This window comes from Balaenoptera acutorostrata, chromosome 6 (assembly GCF_949987535.1).
Source record: "Balaenoptera acutorostrata chromosome 6, mBalAcu1.1, whole genome shotgun sequence".
NCBI lineage: Eukaryota > Metazoa > Chordata > Mammalia > Artiodactyla > Balaenopteridae > Balaenoptera > Balaenoptera acutorostrata.
Window position 1 is genome coordinate 118,150,586 of NC_080069.1, and position 14,978 is coordinate 118,165,563.

Sequence of the window (14,978 nt, forward strand, 5' to 3'; positions counted from 1 at the left end):
TGACCTAGGCCTGGAAACAAGAAGGTTATCTTGGGCAGCAAAAATGACATCACTTCTTCTGAAGCGGGGGGCATAAGGTGGGGGAAGTTAAAGGTGAGGGAAGGTGGGAGAAGGTGGAGAGAATTCCACTGGATGAATTTATGTTTCTCTATGAAAAAGGAGAGTTGTCATATGGGATGGGGAAGAGGCAAAGATTTGGAAAAGCCCACATGGCGGGCTTCCCTGGTGGCGCAGTGGTTGAGAATCCGCCTGCCAATGCAGGGGACACGGGTTCGAGCCCTGGTCCGGGAAGATCCCACATGCTGCGGAGCAACTAAGCCCGTGCACCACAACTACTGAGCCTGCGCTCTACAACCCGCGAGCCACAACTACTGAAGCCCTTGCGCCTCGAGCCCGTGCTCCGCAACAAGAGAAGCCACTGCAATGAGAAGCCCACGCACCACAACGAAGAGCAGCCCCCACTCACCGCAAGTAGAGAAAGCCCGCACACAGCAACAAAGACCCAACTCAGCCAAAAATACATAAATAAATAGATAGATAGATAAATAAAAAGCCAACGTGGGGAGGCAGAGGGGGTCCAGGGATAAATTAAACCATTGTTGGGCAGTGGTGAGAGCTCAGCTGAGGGTGGAGGAAATGATTTGTGCATTTGATCTTTGCAGAGACTCAGGTGGTTGGATTACAGTAGGGATTGGGGATCCATCATTTTATTCAACAGGGAGAAAATGAACGGGGCAAGGGAGTGGAGGGCTCCCTAACACTGAGGAATGAACGCCATAAGCATTAGACAGTAGGCGGGAAGGCAGAAGAATGAGTTCTGTATGGAGAGGGGGGAGCTGGAACTTAAGATTTCAGGTGGACCAGTTGTGTGACCCTGGGAGTGCATGGCTGAGGTGCAGGGAAGGTCATGGAGATGAGGATGTCAAGGAACTGAGGCCAGGATGGCCCTGAGGATGTTAAAGTCTCCCAGAATCTAGGGCGGCTGCGTGAGCCACGTGACAGCCCCCCATGATTGGCTGACAGTGAAGCATAGTTGAGAAGATGGAGACTCAGTGAGAACTTCAACGGAGTAGGTCTGTACACAACAGCGGCATACAGTGTGCAGGAGGGCAGTGAGGAGCAAGGCGAACGTGGACCCTTCCTCCCGCCTGGACAAAGACAGGCGATGTGGGAGGGGGAGAGAGTCTGGGTGGTGTGCAGAAGCGGGCTCCATCTCTGCACCAACAGGGGAGGAGAGACAGGGCTGTACTTCCAGAAGCAGCGCGCAGCTCCGGGCAGTAACATGTTTCCTGACCCCTGAGCCCAGTGGCCTAATATGAATCAGAGGGAGTAGGCTAGAAGTTGGGCTTTCCTCTGAGTTAGGGGAACCGATGAGGGCTGAAGGCAGGGTAAAAATGGCGTAGGGGGGAAAGCTAGGTCATGAACGGCGAGGCAAGCCCGGGAGAGGCAAGCCCGGGCCAGGCCCGTCAGTGGCGTCGCGCGTCTCCATGGCGACGCTACGCGTGGCCCGGAAGAGGGCGGAGCTTCTGGTGGGCGGGGCATCTCTGTGACGCCAGGGGCTGGGCCTAAATGGCGAAACCCGAGAGGCTCCCGGGGGGGTTTGAACTGGCCAATGGGCGAGCTGCCGACCGGGTGTCTGAAAAGGAGGAGGAAGCGGGGAGGAGTCGCCGCCAGAGCTGGACTGTATCCGCCGCGGCGTCTCCATGGCAAGACCCTGGCCTCCGACTTCAACGACTTCATAAGGAGGCGTTTCTGGGCGCAGCCGTGTCGCTCTTGGTGAGAGGCCGCCGGCAGGCGGGAGCCAGGGCGCTCCGGGGCGCCCCGCGGCCGCCGCCGGGCCTGGTCCCCACGGGTGGGGTGGCCCCCGCCGAGGTCGCCGGGTCCCGCTGCACCCCCCGGGCCGCCCCCGCCGGCACCCTCCGGCGCGCTCGTCCAGTTGTCAGAATCTCGCCCCCCGTCCCGCCCACCGGCGCGGGCCTTCTCCTCCTCCCGCTAACGGGCGGGCCTTTCCTCACCTGGTCACCGGCAGGGCTCTGCTCCCTCCGGGCTTCGCCCTTCTCTCTATGGGCAGAAACTGGTCCCCTCCTGCCCGCTGGTGGGTGGTCGTCCCTTCTTTCCGCCGACGGAGACTGGCCCCGCGCCCTCTTGCCCGCCGGTGGGCGTCGCCCCGTCCGCCTCGCCCTCCCTGAGGGCCTCGGCCCGGCAGTTATTTGCCGGCTCCTCGTAGGCAGCGCAGTCCCCGGGGACCGCCTCCGCGCTGCCCTACCCCGTTGGGTGGGTTCACCTGTCCAGCGGGCCTCCCGGGGATCCCGCCCCGCTCCCTGCACCACCCGACGTCGAACCCGCTCTAACTCGGATACTAAATCCCAGCGGCCGCTGCTTCGCCCGGGAGGATTTTCCCTGTGCCGTCGGGGCACCCGCTGCTTAGCGCCCCTTTCCCCCTGCAGCCTCCGCTCCTTCCTCCTTAAAATACTATTGGTCTTCTCGGGTGTCTATTCTGCCGGGAACGCCCTTCTCCTAGGAGACAGTTGCCCTGGCTCCGCCCCGAATATCCCTCCCGCTCCCTGCGCCGGTTCCGGCCCTTTGGGGCCCACTTAGAGCCTAGCGGTTTTCTGCCGCCCTCCTCGCCCGCGAGCCAGCATCTCAGGTTTCCTCCCTGGTGGCCACCCACCTTCCCTCCCGCGTGGGGTCTGGGTGTGGTGGTCCTTTACTTCGAAGTTCCGCCCCCTGGCCCTCCCTGGGGAGGGGAGCTCTCACTGCCCCGCCCACCGGGTCGCTCAGCCTCTCCTATCTCCCCCCACTTTGGCAGGACAGTCAGTTGCTGTGCGACTTGGACAGCAGAGGAGCACCTCCCAAGTTTTCATCCAACTGTCACCCCCAAAGCTTACACTCTCCTCCCCTCAGGACGTTTGATGCCGGGCCCCTGAGATTCTCACTGACACGCCCCTCTGGGTCCCCCTGAGCAGAGCCTGCTGACCCAGTTGCCCACCTTTGCGGCTTTGATGCCTAACCATGTCTGCCTCATCCTCAGGCGGCTCCCCCAGGTACTGCCATTGTGGGGGGGCGCCTCCGCCACAGGGCAGGGAAAAGCGGGCAGGGGCTCCCAGGCCAGGCTCACTGGAGGATTCTCTTTTCAGCTCTCTGTTCTGTGTACTGAAAGCCTGGGCCAAAACATTTAAAAATAATTTTTAAGAGGAAAGAGGAAAATGCACACATGTAATCCCAGCTCTGCCTCTCTCTGGCCCTCCCTCCTCAGGTGCCCCAGTTCCTGGTAGCAAATAGGATCACCATCGTTGTCATTGGAGTACTAGGCTCAGATCCTTTTTGAAAGGAGGCTAGGTGTAAATAAATAACAACCACGTAAGAGGTGGACGCAGCAGTTAGTCAGATGTTGGTGGAATCCAGGTAGTTTGATTTAAAACCCGCTGAGGGTGAGAGCTTTCTCAAATCTGTTGGCTTCAAGTGAACAGAAATGTTCTAAGTGAGGAGGGAAAAAAAAAAACCCATCTGCTCAGATTTGGTATTCCTTGGCTAAATGATTAGTAGGACTCAAATTTTTTTCTTTTATATCAGGGTGTGATATACATACAGCAAAACGTATGCTAAAGTGCTTAAGAATTTTTATGTTGCATTATTTTTTTCCAAAATAATGGAGGACGAGGGCAAGGTCATATTTTGGGGGCTGTCATCAGGCAGTGGGATGGATCAAATGTACTTTCCAAGTCCCTTCCCATCCTGGAATTCTTGGATTGACTGCTGCCAGATTTTGGAGATTAAACTTTTGCTTTATTTGCAAATTTGGTGATGGGGCTGTTTATGTATAAGATGAATTACACATGGTATTAAAAAAAAATCCGTAAAAGCAAAAAGAACCCTGCCTCTTAGGTGCTTAAAGAGTAGCAAGCGGAATATTTTGGAAAACAGTCATTTTTCATCCTCTTATTTGAATATTTGACTATTAATTTTATGAAACTGAGTCACAGAGACCTTGTTCCTGAGCTTATGCCTCTGTCTTTTCATGGCAGTCATTCACTGAGCATTGCTCCAGGCGGTGTCCTGGGCACTTTCACCCTTGGCCAGACTAGTATGCTGGCTGTTGCCCACGTGCTACCTGCTTTTTTTGTCTCCTGACAGACAGGATGACAGCTGGGCTTTTCAGTAAAAGGTCACAATATGTGTGATGCGATGGCAGGTTAAAAGGCCAGTCCTGCGAATGCCCATCACCCCCTGCTTCCATCCCCCTGCTGGGCACACCATGAGTGTTTGGTGCTTGTGTAAAGGGAGCCAAATGATTCCAGACTGGTTCTCCTAGCCGTGGACTCGTTAGACACCATATGTAGTATATAACTTCGGGAGATCTAAGAAATAGAAGAGCCCTAGTTTTCTGCTTATAATCTGCTTCTTGTGCCTGGGTACAGGTTTCCATCGTGTGAGAAGAACAGAGTAACGAGTCTCACGCAGAAAAAGGTCTTGAGGACACCTTGTGGCTCACCCAGTGTGAGTGTGACGGTAGGTGACATGCGCCCAGAGCAGCCCCGTGGTCTGTGCCCTGCCAGAAAAAACGCTTCTGCTGGCAGCCCGGTGGCCAGGTGCTCTGTTAGGTGCCTTCATGCATAGCCTGCTGATTGATTGGATTTGGTTTTGCCTGTGGTAAGGCTGCCGGGTGTGAGGAGGTTGTGTTAACCTAATCCTTCCAGACAAACTTCAAAAATCTTAAAACAGAATTTCAAAAACAAAAGACATGAAGGAAAAAAGAAAAAAGTAAAAAAAAAAAAAAAAAAAGGGGGATTGACAGGAGCTGGTGGTAGGTGAGGGGTATGTGTTCAGCCCTGCTTAAGTGGTCTTTAGAATCCATAAAACCTTCTCATCTCGGCATTTCCTCCAGCTTTCTGTCTTCATCGTCTTTATTCTACCTGCTGCTTGAAGTATTTTGCACCGTAACCGTTCTGTGCGTGTCCCGTGCTAATCCGCATGCCCCATTCAGATTCCGGTGCAGGAGGACTCGCCTGCTTTCCATCTGTGCTGCGCTGAATCTCAGGAGGAGCTCTGCATTCCAGCAGGCTTGGAAAGAGATGCAGCTCTGAGGACCCCGGGGCCTGGGTTTGGGCTCTTTTGTAGAACTTGTGGGTCTCACAGACGCTTCTCTTGAGCGGACCTGCATCTCCCCGGTGGTCTTCAGCTGGGATCTCTGCAGGAGCCTGCTGAATGGCACGCCCGCCTCGCTTCCTGCCCGCATGCCAGTAGTTGGTGTCCTGCCCGCATGCCAGTAGTTGGTGTCCTGCTCGCTTGTGGCTAGGCTTTCAGTGGCCCCCAGAGGCTGTGAGCTCGGTTTTTCACGCCCAGTTTACTCATCCACAGATCAACCTTTTTTGTGTTGTCCTCCCCCACCTGCCAGAAGCGAACCATGAAGGACCGCTCTTCAACTCCCCCTTTACATGTTCACGTGGATGAGAACACCCCTGTCCATGTCCACATAAAAAAACTCCCGAAAGCATCAGCGATCAACAGCCAGGTAGGAGCATGCCAGTGGGGCAAGGCCAAGGCTGTGGAGCAAGGTGACACCTCCCAGCTGAGCTCCTCACACTTCTAACTCCAAAGGTTTGAGAGACAGACACATTGGCTTTCTGAGGTCAGTTGCCTGGTTGGAAGGTAGGACGGTCACCCAGAAGTGGCAGCAGTAGCCTTAGTCAGAAGCGGTTCCCCAGCAGAGTTGGAAGCAGATGCCACCAGAGTGATGCCACGGGCAGCTGCGTGGGGAAGTGACCCTGGGTTTGTCCCTTTCCACAGAAATCTCATAAGCGTGGAATGAAAGGGGACACCGTGAATGTGCGTCGGAGTGTCCGGGTGAAAACCAAGGTACCTTGGATGCCCCCTGGAAAATCATCCGCCCGGCATGTGGGATGCAAGTGGGAGGTAGGCTCATTCTCGTTCAGGCTTTTCTTCTCCGACTGGTCAGGTTCTAGCAGGCCTCACACTCTGTATGGTTCAGGGTCGGCGGGAGCTCTCAGAGACATCCCAGTAGGTCCCGCTTACTGAGCGCCTTGCTAAACCCTGAAAGTATGGGAATCTTCTTGAGTCCTGCCAACACTGCAGTGCGGTAGGTCCCGCTCTCCCAAGGTGCACATGAGGAAACCAAGGCTCAGAGAGGTGAAGTCTCAGAGAGAGAGTAGCAGAGATGGAGTTAGGACTCAGGGGTGTCTCATTCTAGAGGCGGTACTCGTAGGCTCTCTGATTTGTATGTGAGGAGCTACATGTCTTGCCCCACGTAACTTTGCTAGTGTCCGAAGCATAATTTTAAAATATGTACCAGAACGTACATATCCAAGAAAGCATCTTCACTTTTACGCTTGCCCCATAAGAGACCATGCACGTATTCCATAGATGTCATCAAAACCACTGGAATGATCTCCTGAGGAATAACTGCCTTCCGTGTTAGTTGCCAAGGTTCCAAGAGACCTGTTGTCTTTTTTTAGCCACACCTCAAAACGTTTTGCTTGTCCATCTATCCATCCGTGCAGTAATTCATGCATTTCTTGCGACACTGCCGCACACTGGGGTTACAGCTGCAAACTGGCAGCTGTGCCTTCCTTATGCTTACATTCTAGTCAATTGCAGTGAAGAAACTCATTGACAAGACAAGGCCTGTGACTGTGTTTTAGACAAAGATCTCATTATTGGGACAAGTAAAGGGCTTGAGACTACAGTTGGCCCTCTGTATCCGTGGGTTCCACGTCTGTGGATTCAGCCAACCACAGATTTAAGAAAAAAAAAAAAAATCCATAAAGCTCCAAAAAGCGAAACTTGAATTTGCTGTGTGCCAGCAACTACTGACAAAGCATTTACATTGAATTAGGTATTATAAATAATCTAGAGCTAATTTAAAGTATACAGGAGGAGGTGCCTAGGTTATGTGCAAATATTACACCATTTTATACAAGGGACTTGAGCATCCTTTGATTTTGATATCCATGAGGGTCCTGGAACCAATCCCTGTGGAGACCAAGGGATGACTATACCTTAAGATGATGATGCCTGACCTATTTTGAAAGATTCTTTTTCTGAGAGCTTATTACTTTTAAAATTAGAAATAATAGTAATTAGTCTGAAGTTTAGAGTCATACTTCACTCTCTTGACTCCCTGATTTACCATGTTATCCCTAAGAGACAAAGGGAGTTTGGTATTCTAGGGAATAAATGAAAAGTGTTCTGACATATCTAATCAGTGAAATGTAAATTAGAAACAACTACATTTTAGAAAAAACAAGCTATCATTTTTATTGAATGGAAAAAAGTTGAAAAGATTATGAATATCTTGTGTTGACAAGCATATGGGAGGTATCAACGAATCTTTTTAGATGGTTTTTTTGTTTGTGTTTTTTTTTTTTTGGCCGCGCAGCGTGGCATGTGGGATCTTAATTCCCCGACCAGGGATCGAACCTGTGCCCCCTGCAGTGGAAGCGCGGAGTCTTAACCACTGGACCACCAGGGAAGTCCCTGGACCGTTTTGAGTGGATTGTGAAACTGATTCAGCCGTTCTGGAGGCAGTTTGGCAGCATCCATCCAAACATGGATTCTATAGTGCTACACTTGGGAATTGATGCTAAAAGTCACAGAAGAGTACAGGGCTCTGTGTGTGTATCAGGATGTTTGTTAAAGCATTGTTTGCAATAGAGAAAAATTAGAAGCAACCTAAATGTCTGTCAGGAGGGTATTGGTTAAATTATGATGCATCCATACAATGGAATGCCATGCAACCACTACAAGATTGAGGTAGATATTTCTACATGATAATGAAGCACCAAGCGGCACAGCACGGAGAGTTTGGCCCTATTTGTGCAGAAAAGGGCATCTGTGTGTCCATGTATGTATGGATATGTTTGTATGTGCAAACCTGTTTTGGGGAGGAAATACAAGAAGTGATAAACAGTGATTACCTCTGGGTGTGGGAGGCTTTAATGCTTTATCTTTTCATGGTTTGCTTGAAGTTCTTTATAACAAACATACTATATTTTATTTAAAATGCTTTTTTTCTTTTCTTGTTTTTTAATGAAGAGACTTAGTAGTTCTCAAATTATATATCAAAGTCATGCCGCTATGGAAATGGACTTCCTATTGACATGGGTTGCTAGGACTATGGTCCCCCCCTGGAAAGCTCAGTGCCCCTTCCAGTCCTGGGGCCACAGAATCCTAGAAACGGAGGGGCCCAGAGATGTGACTTAACATCTCTCAAGCAGTAGCTGTCTTTCATGCTGTCCTCTTGGTTCAGCCCCTTTCCATTTTTCAGTGGCCTTCCATGTTCCTGGGAGGCCCCAGCCTGCCCTTACCATTATGGACAAGAGAGAAAAGACCACAGGAGGAAAAGTTTGTGGTGGAGCTGGACATGGACCCCGGAAGCTGCTATGTGCTTGTGGGGATTCATGTTTCTTTTCTTTCTTTTTTTTTAAATTAATTAATTAATTAATTTTTGGCTGTGTTGGGTCTTTGTTGCTAAACACAGGCTTTCTCTAGTTGTGGCGAGTGGGGGCTACTCTTCGTTGCGGTGCATGGGCTTCTCATTGCGGTGACTTCTCTTGTTGGGGAGAACGGGCTCTAGGCGAGCAGGCTTCAGTATTTGTGGCATGTGGGCTCAGTACTTGTGGCTCATGGGCTCTAGAGCGCAGGCTCAGTAGTTGTGGCACACGGGCTTAGTTGCTCCACAGCATGTGGGATCTTCCTGGAGCAGGGATCGAACCCGTGTCTCCTGCATTGGCAGGCGGATTCTTAACCACTGCGCCACCAGGGAAGTCCCCGTGTTTCATTTTTAAAACCCCTCCTGGTACACAAGATAAGATCTTTGGGAAAAAGCAGGTCTGGGTTTTTTCTCTACCCTATTACTAAGTAAGTCATCTATTTTTATGACAGAAAGCTGAAAATACAGAAAAATAGACAATCACTGTAATTCTACTACTCTATAATCTGGCTGCTATTAAGTTTTAAAACCTTTTCATTGGAAAGTGCAGGGTAGTACATGCATCAGAAGTGTGTTGATGAATTTTTACAAAGACCCAGCTCAAGAAACAACATCACCAGCTTCCCCAGAAGCTCCTCTCTGGTCCTGTTCTTTTCACTGCCACCCCCAAGGGTAACCACTCTCCTAAAACTATTAATATTTCTGTACATTTATTATCACTTTTTCCTATGAGGAGTTTTTTTTTTCAAATTGTAATCATACTGTCTATACATTTTCCTATTGTCCTTCTTTTATATATTAAAATAACTTTTTTCTTATAAAAGCAATGCACAGTCATTTTTGAAAAATTAGAAAATCTAAATCAGCGCAAGGAAGAAAGTAAAAACCACCTGTAATTCCACCACCCTGAGAAGACCCATGTAATTTCTAGGTGCAAGCCTTCTGGATCTTTTCTTGTAAATAGACTCGTTCTTTTGATTTTTGTAACAATGGGTTTATATTTTACTTATTGTTGTAATGTTCTTTTTTCCACATATTTTGACTATATTTACATCGCACATTATTTTTTTAAGGCATTATTCCATTGTGTGTACATTTGTGTACTGTTAAGTATTTAACCAATACTATCTTGCTGTACATTTATCTATATCCTAGCCTTGAATTTAAATATTGATTCACATTCTTAGATATTCCTGATAAATCCCTCAAAAATAGAATTGCTGGGACAAAGGGCACATACATTTTTTAAATTGCACCCTATGAGTCCTACTTGACTTGACATAACAGTTACACCCTTATAAAACACTTCCTCTGGGAGGGGGGTAGGGTAAGCTGGGACGAAGTGAGAGAGTGGCATGGACTTGTATATACTACTGAATGTAAAATAGATAGCTAGTGGGAAGCAGCCACGTAGCACAGGGAGATCAGCTCAGTGCTTTGTGACCACCCAGAGGGGTGGGATGGGGAGGGTGGGAGGGAGGCGCAAGAGGGAGGAGATATGGGGATATATGTATATGTATAGCTGATTCACTTTGTTATAAAGCAGAAACTAACACACCATTGTAAAGCAATTATACTCAAATAAAGATGTTAAAAAAAAATAAAACACTTCCTTTTATTCCTGATAGCCGTCATCTTTCCCTGGAAATTAGCACAGAAGTTTAGCCACCTCAGCTTACGAGAAGGAAAAAACGGTGCAAACAATGAGAAATGGCAATTACTTAATACAACGGAATAAATGTATAGAATGAGAGAGTCAAATTCAGTATATCAAAATCCCATGGAGGGACTTACCTGGTGGTGCAGTGGATAAGACTGCACTCCCAATGCAGGGGGCCTCGGTTCGATCCCTGGTCAGGGAACTAGATGCCACATGCATGCTGCAACTAAAAGTTCACATGCCACAACTCAGGAGCCTGTGAGCTGCAACTAAGGAGCCTGCCTGCCACAACTAAGGAGCCCGCCTGCTGCACCTAAGACCCGGTGCAACCAAATAAATAAGTTAATTAATTAAAAGACAGTTAAAAAAACAACAACAAAAAAAACATGGAAACACTCTCCCCCAGATTAGAATATCTTTTTGAAGTCTTGAAAGTATTATACAGCTTTGCATAAACTTCTCTGAGGGGCACATGCATTTTAAAAAATATTTTTTTTATGCTGATGTATTTAGGTAAATATTTTCCAGAAATACCATTTTAACCCTAAATAATTCAGTATGCATTTCTAATAACATTTTCTCCATAACCAAAATAACAGTGATTAGTCCTAAAAACTTCACTTTTTTTTTTTTTTAAACTTAATTTCTTAATCATATAACATCTGGTTAATATTCAAATTTCTCCACTTGTCCTTAAAATACCTGTTATAGAAGATTTGTTTGCCTTTGCAACTATCCACTGTCATGTATTCATATTCATTTAAAAGACTTTTGACATATTTCATGTCTACCCTAGGTGTATGAAAATATTTACTGCCCCCAACTTTTGCCAGCTTTGGGAATCACAGTTTTTGCCAATTTGTTATATCCTTCATTTTAAACTTGACACTGGGGACTTCCCTGGTGGCGCAGTGGTTAAGAATCCACCTGCCAATTCAGGGGACACGGGTTTGAGCCCTGGTCCGGGAAGATCCCACATGCCACGAAGCAACTAAGCCCGAGCGCCACAACTACTGAGCCTGCGCTCTAGAGCCTGCGAGCCACAGGTACTGAGCCCATGTGCCGCAACTGCTGGAGCCCACACGCCTAGAGCCCGTGCTCTGCACCAAGAGAAGCCACCGCAATGAGAAGCCCGCGCATCGCAACGAAGAGTAGCCCCTGCTCTTCGTTGCAGTGCGCGGGCTTCTCATTGCGGTGGCTTCTCTTGGTGCGGAGCACGGGCTCTAGGCGTGTGGGCTTCAGTAGTTGTGTAACACAGGCATTTTATTTCTGTGTTAGAAGAGCTTCAGAAACAACATTTAAACAAGGGTAGGTAATGAGGTAATGTTCCACCAAGAAAGTCGGTGTGTCCTTCCCCCTGGGGTCTCTGTGGTTGCCCTTTAGCAGTTTTAGCTCTTCCTGCCCAGCGGACAGCCAGGGATGGTGGGACCAATGGTTGCAGTTCTGCCTTATGAGTTCATGTGTCTCTCCCTCCTCTACATCAGAATCCACCTCACTGCCTGGAGGTCACGCCACCATCTTCAGAAAAGCTGGTCTCAGTGATGCGGTTAAGTGACCTCTCTACCGAAGATGACGACTCGGGTCACTGTAAAATGAACCGTTATGATAAGAAGATTGACAGTCTAATGAACGCGGTTGGTTGTCTCAAGTCTGAGGTGAGGGAGGTAGGGGGCTGGGCTGGCCAGTGTCCCGAGGACACTTGGGACTGCCAGGTGAGTTCCTGGTGGACGCCTCCTTCCAGCTGCCTCTGCAGGCCTCCCAGGGTTTCAGATGCCCCTGGGGAGGTAGTTGGGGCAACCTGGGATCCCTTTCCATCAAGCACTTAGCCCAGGCCTGGCCCTGACCTTGCCTGGTGCTCTGTATGGATGGCCTGGTTTGATTTTTTACAACAGTAAACGAAGCCGGTGGTATTATTATCCCTGTCTTGGAGATGAAGTGACTGGGACACTGGGGCCTCTGTTTTCCATTTTATACAAAAGTTTAAAAAAAACAGGAAACAATGCCCCAAACAGGCAGAGGAAGTTTGTCCTCGGTTGCTGGGCTGTGTCTTTGGGTGGGAGGTGGCAGTGAAATTGGAAACAACCTGGAAGTCCAAGACCCCCAACTAAGAAGTTGGCGGAGCTGCCATGGAATCCACGTTGTGGCTGCTGACGGGGCCTGTGTCTTTAGTCCTCCCCTGCGCCCGGGGCCCAGGGTCCTCCTGGAGAACCTGTGGCTGGTGGCTGCCTGGCAACAGGCCCGCCTTTCTCCACAGCCCGAGGGGCAGGGGCCTTTTTGTGACATCTCTCCTCCCGTGGTGTGCCAGCTGAACAGTGGTTTGTATCCTGGCTCTGTCCCCAACTGGAAAGTCACTCAGGCTCCCTTCGCTCCCTTTCCTCGGTGACGAGGAAATGAGAGGAATCGTGTCTGTCCAGAGTCTTTGTGACGACTGACTGAGCTTGCGCCCAAAGGACCTCAGTAGCATGGAGCGCTCAATCAGAGGTGCCCCTCGCTTTGTCCAAAGCAACGGGCCTTGAGAACTGGTGGAGAGGAGCTGCCTCCCCTCAGTGGCCCCTGCCTGCCTGCCCCTGCACAGGTCAAGATGCAGAAGGGAGAGCGCCAGATGGCCAAAAGATTCCTGGAGGAACGGAAGGAGGAGCTGGAGGAGGTGGCCCAAGAGCTGGCCGAGACCGAGCACGAGAACACGGTGCTACGGCACAACATCGAGCGCATCAAGGAGGAGAAAGACTTTACCATGTAAGGCGGCGCTGCCCTGGGCACCTTCCCTCTTGTGGGGCTGCCCGAGCACCAGCCTAGCCCGGGTTACAGTGTTCAACAAAGTCACTAATGCACTCATGATTCCCGGTCAGGGAAGAGGGCCCCGCAGAGTTCTGGGGGGAGGGCGTCAGGGAGGCCTTTCTGGAAAAAACGGGAGTCCGGCAGGATAGCTAGGAGCTAGGCAGGTGAGTGTGGGGGAAGAAAACACGCCAGGTAGCAGGAACATCTTGCAGGAAGGCCCCAAGGCGGGAGGAGTTTGCGACTGAGAAATGAAAAGCGGGGCAGAGCAAGGGGAGAGGGTGGGCCGAGGGGAAGGGGGCCCAGGAGGTTGGCAGGGGCCGGCTCTTGGTGGCCACTTCGGGGCATTTGCATCGAGGGCGGTTGGGAGCCACAGAAGGGTTTTCGAAGCAGGATGTGGTGTGACCAGACTTGGCTCCAATGGGGAGAGTGGAGGGGAGGGCTCAAAAGCGGATCTGAAGATGGTAGTTAGGTGGCCATGGCAGTGGCTGGGGGACAAGGTGACACTGGTTTCTGTCTGAGAGACAAGCAGGTGGCATAATGTCACCTGGTGTGGAGGCCCTGCTCTGGTGACCAGGTGTCCTTCCAGAAGGCCACCCAGGCCAGAAGGGCCATCCCTGCCCCCTCCCCCACTGTTCCCTGACCAGGAGATGAGCCTCGCAGGGCATTGTGAGGTGAGCCTCGGAGCTCCGGGTGGGCAGGGGCCTGGGAGGGCTCACAGAGCCCTATTCTTTCTGGGCCCAGGCTTCAGAAGAAACACCTCCAGCAGGAGAAGGAGTGCCTCATGTCCAAGCTGATGGAGGCTGAAATGGATGGGGCTGCCGCGGCCAAACAAGTCATGGCCCTGAAGGACACCATCGGGAAACTGAAGACGGTAGGTGGCCAGCCCAACCACCCAGGGCCGGGCCCAGAGCGGGGGCAGCTGCACACTGTGGAGGGGTCTTGACGCAGTCGTCATGCTGACTTTATGACATCTTCAGGCCAGGGCAGGGCACACTTAACTCCTCGGCCCCCACCCCTCTTCTCACTTCTGGGGCCTGACCCTCGAGGATGACCTTTGGTAGCCAGGGCCTCTGAGGTGTCATCGTGGGTCTCCTGGGATCACAGTGAGTCAAGGCATGTGTCTGGTTCCTGCCAGTATCAGCCACCAAACGTTGTCGTCCAGGAAGCGCACCTCGTCCAGACAGCCTGCCCTAACTGCACTCGCCCACACTGAGCTCTCCAGCCCTTTTCCCCACCTGGTATTCTCAGCAGGCTCAGAACCTGCCCATCCTTCCAGGTCTACCTCCTCCGGGAAGCCTGCCTTTGCCCAGCTCTTCTTGCCCAGGCTGCCTGGCACCAATACCTCTTAAGCTCCCCTCGGGGACTCCCTGTGCCAGCTCTTCCCTTCTCCACCCGTGCCTGGCAAGACTGCCTGCTGTCTTCCAGGAGAAACAAATGACGTGCACGGACATCAACACCCTAACGAGGCAGAAGGAACTTCTCCTGCAGAAGCTGAGCACATTTGAGGAGACGAACCGCACCCTCCGAGAACTGCTGAGGGAACAGCACTGCAAAGAGGTGAGCTGCGGTCCTAGCTGCCCCCCTACCCAGCGCTCGCTCGGAGCCCTGGCCCTCTAGCGCCGCAGGCTCCTGTCTGTAAAAAGAAAATATTCTTGGTGCCTGCCTGACCTGAGGGGGCCATAGAAAGGTTTGCTGAAGTCATTCATGTGAAGTGCTGGGCATCTGGTAGACGAGTGCTGTCTTTGTTGTTGAAGTGGGCCTGGTGGCACAGGAAGGACCTTGGAAGTCAGAAGAGCAGTGGAGAGTCAGGGAGGGGTTCAGCCCAACCCAGGGGTCATGCGACAAAGCGGGGAAAAGACTAGACCTGAGTTTTGGTGAAGTAGGAGGCTTAATGGCTGGCGGGCACATTGTATGGTATCACTTTGTTTTCTTAAAAGATGGTCTCTGAAATATATTTTATGTTAGCAAATGACTCTGAAAAGACTGACAGTGTAAACAGCTCTCTTCCTGTTTGGTTCAAAACCAAAGGGATACCGAGAGTCTCAAAATGCCCATGCTGGGAATTCCCTGGCGGTCCAGTGGTTAGGACTC

At 50.8% G+C, this 14,978-nt stretch overlaps 1 protein-coding gene across 8 annotated transcripts in view; it reads left to right on the plus strand.

Moving 5' to 3' along the window:
• Window positions 1–1,612: 1,612 nt before the first annotated feature.
• The window catches only part of ODF2 (outer dense fiber of sperm tails 2), a 30,195-nt gene continuing 16,829 nt past the window's right edge, over window positions 1,613–14,978 (plus strand). For 2 of the 8 annotated variants that reach the window (XR_009008602.1, XM_057548371.1), the window contains exons 1-8: window positions 1,613–1,776; window positions 4,419–4,509; window positions 5,396–5,512; window positions 5,788–5,913; window positions 11,594–11,764; window positions 12,685–12,845; window positions 13,629–13,758; window positions 14,313–14,444. Coding sequence is in view for 7 of the 8 variants with exons in the window: in XM_057548371.1 (XP_057404354.1) it covers window positions 1,613–1,776; window positions 4,419–4,509; window positions 5,396–5,512; window positions 5,788–5,913; window positions 11,594–11,764; window positions 12,685–12,845; window positions 13,629–13,758; window positions 14,313–14,444 (1,092 nt within the window). In the remaining variant the exon portion in view is untranslated. Of the gene's footprint in view, window positions 1,777–2,809; window positions 3,045–4,418; window positions 4,510–5,358; window positions 5,513–5,787; window positions 5,914–11,593; window positions 11,765–12,684; window positions 12,846–13,628; window positions 13,759–14,312; window positions 14,445–14,978 lie in introns of those variants that run through there. The other 6 variants (XM_057548374.1, XM_057548378.1, XM_057548375.1 and 3 more) reach the window with 6 other exon arrangements.